General features: G+C 39.5%; 1 protein-coding gene across 2 annotated transcripts; it reads left to right on the top strand.

Annotated features, from left to right (window-relative positions):
* Window positions 1-474: 474 nt before the first annotated feature.
* On the top strand, window positions 475-8,643 carry LOC143317265 (BPTF-associated chromatin complex component 1-like). Of its 2 annotated transcripts, none has more exons than XM_076725321.1 (5): window positions 475-829; window positions 1,737-1,831; window positions 2,535-2,779; window positions 7,225-7,332; window positions 8,501-8,643. In XM_076725321.1, exons 1-5 carry the CDS (start codon window positions 809-811, stop codon window positions 8,563-8,565), a joined length of 534 nt encoding a protein of 177 aa, XP_076581436.1. In that variant the 5' UTR covers window positions 475-808; the 3' UTR covers window positions 8,566-8,643. The 2 variants fall into 2 exon arrangements, with proteins under 2 accessions (XP_076581436.1, XP_076581437.1); XM_076725322.1 differs by having other exon boundaries at window positions 486-829; window positions 2,553-2,779.
* Window positions 8,644-10,283: the final 1,640 nt, after the last annotated feature.

Below are 10,283 nucleotides of genomic sequence, written 5' to 3' on the forward strand. Positions count from 1 at the left end.
AGGTGTGTCACTATGTGTTTTTGTCATTGTCTTTATTTTCGTTTTTTTTGTGTGTGTGTAATAGCAGTTCGAACAACCACTGGTTATTTTTAAACTGTGCTATATAAATAAACTGACCTGACACCCCCCCCACCCCCCCTTTGTGATAACAGCTTTTTTGCATACATTGCTGCTTTTGTCTTTGCAGACTCTTATTTCACAGTCTGCTACATGAATATGTATATGGCCCTAAAAGAATGATCCAACAGTTAAACAGTATTGCTTTTTGCTGAATGCGATCACACATCCTTATACCTAACGTTTATCTGAAGATCGTAATTTCAGTCCCTGTCACCAGGTTTCTTCTTAAACTTAAAAAAAAAGAAGAAAATAAATATATGCCAGCTTCAAAATGCTACGTCTGTCCACTATTATATTCTATTGTAATGTTAATCTCTCAAGCACAGGGCACACAAAATTATATTGATAAATGTGGAAATTACGAGGAGACCCTAAAGGCAGCATAAGCCTTCTGGTTGTATCCAGTGCATGCCTAAGATCTACAATATCTGTTCCCGGCGGTAATCATAGATACAAGATTAATAGCACCATGCAGCTCTCTGATCAAATGTTGGACTTTTCCAGGCACCAACACTGAAAGTGGCTGAAGAGCAGATTTCTAGATGCTCAGATAGCTACACCAGAAGGAGCACCAAATGCAACCTAGCTACGCTGTTAGCATCTTAGCCGCCGTTCCGTCCGCTTGAAGGCATCATTGAGTTCTACTCATAGACTATACATAGTCTATGGTACTACAGAGATCCGTAAAATGACCTCAGCTTCCACTAAAGTAAGTCATTTTTTCACATGAACCGCAAGTGAGATGTAGTGTGTCGCCACAAAAGTATCTTAACGCATAGTTAGTCCGGTCTGAATAGCACGTATTTACTTGTATACAAACGCACGAGCTCCTCAGTACATTTCCCGCAGCTGCTCGCGGGAGTATCATAGAACGTGAGTTTAATGGCACCGAGTATTGAGAGATAGATGCAGTGCAGTAAAGTCAGAGCCCGATCAGTTCTTCCAGATCATTCTACATTACATATTCTTCTGAACATCTGTGATCATGTCTAAACCCTTTTCCCCCCAAATCTGATCAGTTCCCAATAAGCTTCTTCATACAGCAAATGCAACCTTCCATGGAGGTAAATCTGAATGCTCCAGTATGCAATGCTATTTGAAACACAGCGCTTCTTGTAACAGAGTGTTTGGTCCACTCCTGTTTCTCACCCATTCAACACCTTATGGATGAACTGGAATGCTGACTGTTAGCCAGGCCTTACTACCCAGCATCAGTGTTGGACCTCTACAATGCTCTTGTATCTGAATGGGAGCAAATCCCCATAGCCATATTCCAGCATCTGGTGAAAAGTCTGAAACCAGAAGAGTGGGGGCTTTTAGAGCAGGACATGAATGCCGATAGCTTCAGATTCACATGTTCAACCATCACATATGGTTGGATTGTTCTGAGTGTTGAAGTTTCTGCATACTTTTGTTCATGTAGTGAATGCCTCACAATGCACTGTTGATGTGACTGTGTCCACTGCCTGTTAAATGATACATGCTACTTCTCCATGGAACTACATTTTCAGTTTCACTTGAGTCTTACATTTCCCTGCAAATAGTCAGAGTGAAAGTACAAGTGGCACTGGGCACTGTTGCTGAGTCCAGTTTTGATGCTAATGTGTGTTCCACAGGTGGGTGAGATCTTCTCTGCAGCTGGAGCTGCCTTCACCAAACTTGGAGAGCTCACCATGCAGCTTCACCCGGTGGCAGACTCCAGTCCTACAGGGTAACTGCAAACACACACACAAATACTCATACACATAAATGGTGAAACACCAGTTGAACAGAGAAGTTTGCAGGGGTGCCGATGTTCTAAATAGACCATTGACAAAGCAGAAATTGGGCTTGTTTGAGATAAATTTGGCATCTGTGGCAGCAAATGGAGCTGGTCAAACATGTCAGCCAATGAGCCTGTCCCAAAACAACACTAGTGGTGTCTGCTAGTAGTCTTATTCATTAAGTGTATTTCTGCCCATTAAGAGTAGAAATGTGTTTTTTGGAGCTCGGTGGGACATGCTTGGTTAATGAGACCCTCTTGGCCATCAGGCTAATGGCTCAGTGGCGCTCAAGTGCTTTGTTGGTTTTATTTTATTTCCACATAATGGTATCAAGCATACAGTATTACGGTATTACAGTTACAATCAGATGACAGTGAAAAAAGGCACTTTCAGGAGCTGAAGGAGTGATACTCATGCTGGGGATGCAGTTGTTGGCCATCTTACCTTGAGTCAGATAAAAAGATTGGTATCAGTTTCAGGTCAGTGTTCAGCACAAAAATAGTGATCTTCAGTGAATCTGTGAATGTGCATAGGCTAGTTTGGAATAAAGACTGCAATTGACTCACACCGTACATCTTGATACATTTGTAAAGAATCCTAATCCTTGTGGATGCTGCTGTTAACCTAGTCTAAATACTAAAGTCAGTTTAGTTTCCACCTTCCCTCCAGTGGTCAGACGAAGAGCACAGTGAAGAGGAAGCTGTATGAGGACAGCACTTTGCCTGCCTCCTCTGAAGGATCTAAGAAGGTCATCAAGATAGCCACGGCTACCGTTTCTATGGCAGCGCCGGGCACTCCAACTGTCATCTCTGTGCCCTCAGGTCAGGTTGTCATGGCCTCAGGACTACAAGGTTCCCCCTCCCGCCAGCCCTCCCTAAAGAAACAGAAGACTGCAGGTGAGTCAGTAAAACGATGTCAAAGACATCTCTACAAGAAGAAGAAGAATCAGAGGGACAATCCCCTTTATTTGTCACACAGATACATCCATGCACACACACGTCATGCACAGGTGAAATTTGTCTTCCGCCTTTAACCCATCCCAGTCGTCCTTCCTCCGCGGCAGACCAGGAGCAGTGGGCTGCCATCCAACCGGCGCCCGGGTACCCAGTTCCTTTTTGTCACCATTGGTCAGGTGGTGATCTTCTTGCATGTTTTTGGTGTTTTTAGCCCCCGGCGCCCACCGGACCTTCTAGCTGTGAGGCGACAGTGTTACCACCGTGCCACCATGCCACCTAACCAACATGAAAGTCTTCTGTTTTGAACATTCCAATCATCAGACCTGATGGAGAGCCCTTCAGTATTGCAGACAGATTATCATTTTTAACATGAATTTAATGTCCCACCCTATTTTGACTGTTTTGTAAATTCTAATTATTGAGAATAATTGTTTTCGACAGGGGCTTGACCAAACAGGAAATATCAGAGCCAAAAACAGTAGATTCCGCACATTTTTAACATAACAACAACATGGTTCAACTTGTTTAACTGCTACCTTGTGGTCTAGCAGAGGTTTGTAAAATGTACAATAATGTGTAAGATGAGAGACACCATTATCAGACATTTTCTAGCTGTCACATATCTGTGGAATTGGCTGATTTTATGAAGCCGTTTTAGCTTTTACAGTAATCTAATTGATCAGCTGGCTGCTGTCGGCTGCTGCTCAGTCAAACAGCTCTGTGAGCGGTGTCAGGAAGCTAGTGAAAGCTATGGCGGAGCAACAGCCACCTGCAAAGGAGGAACTGTCCATACCACCGCTGCCAACAACAGTATATACGGCTAAGACAACAAATAACCATAAAGTTAATATTGTTACAGTAACACTCCGCAGCGCATACGGTATGTTAGCGACTATGGTGTAGTGGTTGGGCAGAGTTAGCTTGTTTCCAATGCTAAGGCTAATGTTACTGGTTGTCACGGCAGCCGCGCAGTTCAACTTTTCAGGCTAAGTCTGCTCTCTTCTCCGTCTTACCTACTGCAGCTTTAAGCAAGTAAAAATAAACTCACAAAATGTCAAAAAAGGAAATATTCTTAAACCTATTTCCTTATTAAACAGAAAAATGCAACTGTACACATTCTGAATTCAACTTTCTGTCTTTTACTGAACTAAGATGAGCTAAATTGCGAGTTAACTCATCATAGAACACACTTCATTTATAAGTTACAGCAATCACTGACTCTGGTTCTCCACATTAGATGGGAGCATATTTCAGCTCTATACGCAGCTTTTCCACACGGGTGATGACCAACCTTCCTCTTGGTGCTCTCCCAGTTCATGACTCTCTTGTCCCAGCCTGCCATGCATTCTTCATCCCCAGATTCAGACTACATCACCTCTAAATCAGGTGCTTCGAGCTCTTGGTCAAGGCAGACTTGTCTGCAAATAGGGCTGCTAGCTGCACGGCTGATTGGCTTCCCTGGTGAAATGCTGCCCTCTATTTGTTTCAAGCAACCTTCCATGGCCAATTCTTGCACTTTGTACCTTTAACACAATGCAGTAGATTCAAGTCATTAACCACAACTAGAATCTGCAGGCAGCCATCACTTTATAAAAGGACCCATACAGTATAAGGGTTGTCTTCTCTAATCTTTTCTGGAGCCTTGACACTACCTGATCGGTACTGTGCATGCGCATAGGTCAGGTCCTAAGGCCTGACTGATGGATTATTGTAACTCAAACTGTTCCCCAACCAGATCAGGCAGTGACAAGTAGCTCCTTGTACCTGCAACAGAGAGCAACACGAGATGGTGTTCCTTTGTTTCATTCATTGTTTCATTTGTTTCCTCTTTGTGGACGTGTTTGGGGTTTTGGTTTCGGTTGATGAATTGAAGGTTCCACCTCATTTTGTCATGACAACTCGCTTATAGATACAGTCGGGTGGTTTTAGTGATTTGGAGGTCCCAGGTAAAGACCAGTATGAGGCCCCTCTCCATTTTGCTGAATTCAGTCATAGCTGGTGAACAAAAAAGTATTTAGAAGCAGTTCTTTTCACTTAACAAACCACCAAACTAAAGGACTGACCCAAATGAGAATTTGAACTGAAGAATTTCAAATGATCTTCAGTCATGAACAGTATGTCAACTTGAGGAGCAGATCGGCATCTGGCTCAGTGCCAGTGACTGACGCGTGGACCGTTCCCTGATTCACCCACAGCTGATGTGCAGATGTTCCCTGTTTTATCGAACTGTTGCTGTGTGTGCACTGATACAGTCTAGTTATTGTAGAGTACAGTCTGATGATGATATACTGTGATATTGTCTGTCAGAAGTTTTTAAAGAAAGTTTTGTTAAAGTGTAGTAAGTACATGTATTACATATAGTCCACTGAAGAATATGCATTCCAGTGTACTTTTACTACACTTTTAGCCAGGCTGCTGTCCTTCTCCTCGTTTCCTGTAGTGAGGATGCAGATGCAAGGCAGACTCTGGCCTTCTTCCAGTAAAGACCATTTTTCCACCAGTTTATGGGAGGGAATGTCACCACCTGCTGGCTGCTAATTGCACCTCACATATGTGGATGTTTTTCTGCAGGTCTGCTGCAGCGCGAACTGGACAAAATTACACTAACACATGGGAGGGAAGTGACAACTGACACATGGCCCACAAACTGACAGGAAGTGATATGGAAATATGCAAAAACTATTTCAAATGCACAATTGATCCTCAAATGCGTTCATATCACTTGACATGTATTTTTGTTGTGAAACTATTTGTAAAACATATTTGTATGCAAAATACAAAATGAATTCAGTGCATGTTTACAGAGTTAGTTATGCATATTTGCAAATAACTAATTTTGTAGACATTACACAATACAAAAAAATACTTGTCTGTGGATAGTGAAATATCTGCTGATCATGGTACAGATCACCAGCAGGTAGTATAAAATCCACAGCAGCTGCAGCTGCAAACACACATGTGAAAGCAAAGAGAGCTGCATAGTTTTTTATGCACTGAGTAGCGTGTGCACACAGTGCTACATTGCTAGGCAACGCAGTGGTTGTTGATGTCCCTCTGTCATTGTACTCACCTGTCTGAACATCGTTCTGTAAGTCTTGTGCACCATGAAGTTCTCAACAGTCTGCTTTTTGTTAAACTCGTTCACTGACACTGAGCATCTTCCTCTTTATCTTCTCAGTCCACTTTGAAAACACTTCATATCGGTTGCTGTTGTCTGTCTCTGATGCTAACCGGAATTGCTATGTCATTTGATTTGGCACAAGATAGAATAGTCTATCAATGTGAAATGTGGGTGACAATAGACAAATCTAGATATTTGATTGGATAAGCCTGCATTTACATGAAGGCACATTCATTTTTATTCCATTACAGATTATCATTGGTTTGGTCTGTTTCATTAATTAAATTTAATTGAAAAAAACAAAAAAAACACGAAAACACAAATACACAAGGCCTATTGGTGGAATTGCCCACTTATGCCATATGGTAAAACTTCCATATGCATACAGTGTATGTAGTAGATGACGCACCTGCCTTGTGAGGATGCATCTCTGCTGCCACCATATTGTAGCAGGTGCAGACCCGTTGAAATAGTAGATGCCAGACCTTTGTGCTGCTTTTGGATTTCAAACAAAAGAAATGCTGAAGCCAAGTAACAGAGAAAAACATTTCATAGTTGCGAAGTTACACTATTTTAATGTTACAAACAAGATGAATTTGATATGTTATGATAAGTTATCCATATGTTGAACTAACATGAAGTTAAGTGACCCCTAACACCAAAGTTAACTAATGTCACGTAAAGTAATGTATCCATAAGATTCTAAAATATTTCTGTTTTTTAATTTATATTTGAGCTTAATTTGTACCATTCATCTCTTGTGTAAATGTGTGTTTGCACTGTATGGAAATTAACAATGTAAATGATCAAAACAAGTACTTTACAAAAATGTAATGAAAAACAAAATTGTGAATTAATGTAATTGAAGTAATCATACAGAGCATTTCTTTCATAGCATATGCTCATGTCCCATTGTGCAGCACTGTTTGGTCACAAGTGTACGAATATTAACATTTACATACTTACAATATGAACCGACAATCACACATCATAACTGTTTTTTTTGTCTTTGTTTTTTAAGCTGTCACCTGTCAAGTATTTATCATTTAAATTCCTTTTTAAAATTTTTTTACCTAATTTTATTTTAATTTTTCCTGTGTCCACAAACAGTACTACATATTTTCAGCCTTTTGCTGTGTGTGTTTGTGTAACATCCGCTCAATATTTAAAGTGTCCTGAGACAACTTCTGTAGTGATTTCGCGCTATATAAATGAAACTGAAGTGTGTGTGTGTGTGTGTGTGTGTGTGTGTGTACGTATGTAGATGTGACCCTCAGTGCTCTGAATGACTCAGATGTCAACAGTGATCTTGTGGACATCGAAGGATTGGGTGAAGGATCCAACTCCAAAAAAAGCAACAACTTTGATCAAGGTGAGGTTTATGAACATCTGTTGAAATGTATTGTGGGGGGGAGACACTCAGATTTTTGAGTGTGGATGGACACTGAACATCAGTACTGTGTATGGCACTGACCAAAATGCACTTAATAGCGAAAGTTGGTGACACCTGTCATAATCTTGATTTATTCTGTGATCACTTTCTGATTTAAAGTCCTTGGTCATTTACCATTTTACAACTTTAGCTTCTCTTATCAATGTAAAAGAGAGTTTGGTTGAAAAACCTGTCATCAGAATCAGTACTGAAACACAAGTATCGGCACTAGTCTGTCAAATGTTTGAACAACACCCAGTCCTGCCCTTTCAGCTGCTACTGAGTCAGATTATGTTTTCCATATTTACTGTGATGGACCAAAAATAGCATCTTTTGCATAAAGCTTCTATTTATGGACTTCTTATTTACAGTAAGCTAATTATGGAATCTTTCTCATGTGGTCTTAATGATCTGAAAGACACTAAAGGCACATAAAAATGACACATCATGGCTATAGTTCTAATGGGCTATGTGTGTTAACACACAGTGCAATTCATTTATTACACAAACACTGATGACTTAATGTGTTCAATGAAAACAGGATCAGCGCTCACTATATTTTTCTCCATGTCAATGAACCTCATGTGCAAAACCAACAAAGAATGTATCCCGCTAGCAAGCATGGTGTGTGTGTGTGTGTGTGTGTGTGTGTGTGTGTGTGTGTGTGTGTGTGTGTGTGTGTGTGTGTGTGTGTGTGTGTGTGTGACACATCAATGAGCCACACTATTGCACTGGGTGACATGTTCCTTTATTATCATGAACACACACACTTTTATTTAACTCAATCCCACATAGACAATTGTGCTGCCTGTCCTTAGAACACCAAATCTGTAATAATCACAACAAATGCACCGTTTAGTTTGAGTAATGTGTTAAAAAATACAGTATACAGTGTGTGTGTGTGTGTGTGTGTGTGTGTATATATATATGTATGTATGTATGTATGTATGCATGCATGTGTGTGTGTGTGTGTGTGTGTATATATATATAATTCTTATATTCTAAACTCTATTTGTGAGATGTTTTCAAAGACTTGCATGTTTGCATGTTGAGTTGGACAGTCTTGGGGCTAAGACATATACACTGCTGTTTTCTCATGTCTCCATAGATAACCTGAACCTGGACTCAAGCCTCATCATGAATCCCAGTGACCTTCCTTTACTCTCCCGCTGACCTTTCACTTCCTGTGAACTTCATAGAAATGATGGACAAAACTATGAAAATAACTTGTAATAAAACAAATGATGGTGACCACATGCATCAGAGTGCATTATTGAATGTTGTGTTGCAGGACTGCTTCATACAGGACTCTTATCCAATCAACTGCATCCCACTTTTTTGAGACTTTAAAGAATCATTTCGAGTCTTATTTTATTTTTTACTTCAAGACATTTTTATTTCTTTAGACCATGTCCCTTCCTCCTCATTGATTTTTTGTTTGTAGCATCCAGAAAATCCTAAAATTTGCAAGACAGACTTTATCCAATGATAAAGCTCCCAAGGATCATATTTCCTGTTTCTTTAAAGAGAAGTCAGGAACGAACACAGTGCAGCAGAGAATTTCAGCTTTATCGATAAAATGAAACACTGTTGTTGTTTTTGCTTGCACATGATGCACCTATATTGCAAAAGGACAGGGATTAATTAGAAAGCAGATATCTGAACATTGTCAACTGTAATATTTTACTGCATTTCATGTACTTGCCACATTTGTATATTGTATTAGCAGATGTTAACATGTTTCAGTAGTTATTTGAGTATTTAGAACAACAAAGACATTTTGGACATTTTGATTCCACTACATTTTCAATATGACTTGTTAAAATTGCGAGTGTGTTTGAGGCTTAAGAGACCAAAATGCCAAACACATTTGAGTTGACAATAATACTGATTTTTAGGTATGTATTTAAGTTGTAATACTAATTAAAAAAAAACAGTACCTTTATCTCAAGGTCAATTTACTAGTGTCTTTTTCTGAACTACATCCCAAAGTCTGCCCAGTTGTCATAGAGATGGAATCAGCAAACTTCATCCTGCTGATGAAGACTAAACAGCTCAATGACAACTGATGAAACCTTAAAATGCAGTTGAAAGCTCTGCTGAAGCTAACAAGCAAACCTTGATTACTTTTGTCATTATTTGTTAATTTGGATACACCTGTGAACCTGAGTATGTTTGAATGTCAATTAAATAACTAAAATTTGACAATATTTGTATCACCACACATAACGCTCACTGTGAGGAAGAGTCCATCTCAAACACGTATATCATAGCAGACTGAAATGAAGTGAAACCAGTGGCAATGCTGAATGTGGGAAAATCACATGTAGCAATCTGAAATACTATGGTATGCCTTTGAAAATGATTAGAGGGAATATATAAGCTAGCTGTAAACCATATAAAATAGGCATAAAACTGTGGTGTTGTCCTTTAAAGGTGCACAGAAGTGGACCACTGCAGTTTAATAGGAGGGAATGAGTGTAATAGCTCAACATGCTGTTAAATTACACTGATATAAATGCTGTCCTGAAACTTCATTTTGTACTGCTGGAGACCAAAATAACCACAACACAATAACATCCAGTCCTTATCTTTGAAATCAAGTAAAGTTCCAAGTTCCTTGGTCCAGTTTAATCTGTATGAAAATAATCCTTACTTAGTTTAGTATAAAGAAACATGAAAAGAAGCAGACACTTTGTTTTTCAAATATTTTATTAATAAACCAAACACATTCCTGTCAGCCCTCAAATACCAATATGTTGAATTAATAGGTCATTTAATAATTGACACTGTACATGTGTTTTCATCGGCTGAAAGAAAATGGTGTTGAAGAGTGAGTGTTTTTCAAATATTTTATTAATAAACCAAACACATTCCTGTCAGCCCTCAAA

This window comes from Chaetodon auriga, chromosome 24 (assembly GCF_051107435.1).
Source record: "Chaetodon auriga isolate fChaAug3 chromosome 24, fChaAug3.hap1, whole genome shotgun sequence".
Taxonomy (NCBI): Eukaryota; Metazoa; Chordata; class Actinopteri; order Chaetodontiformes; family Chaetodontidae; genus Chaetodon; species Chaetodon auriga.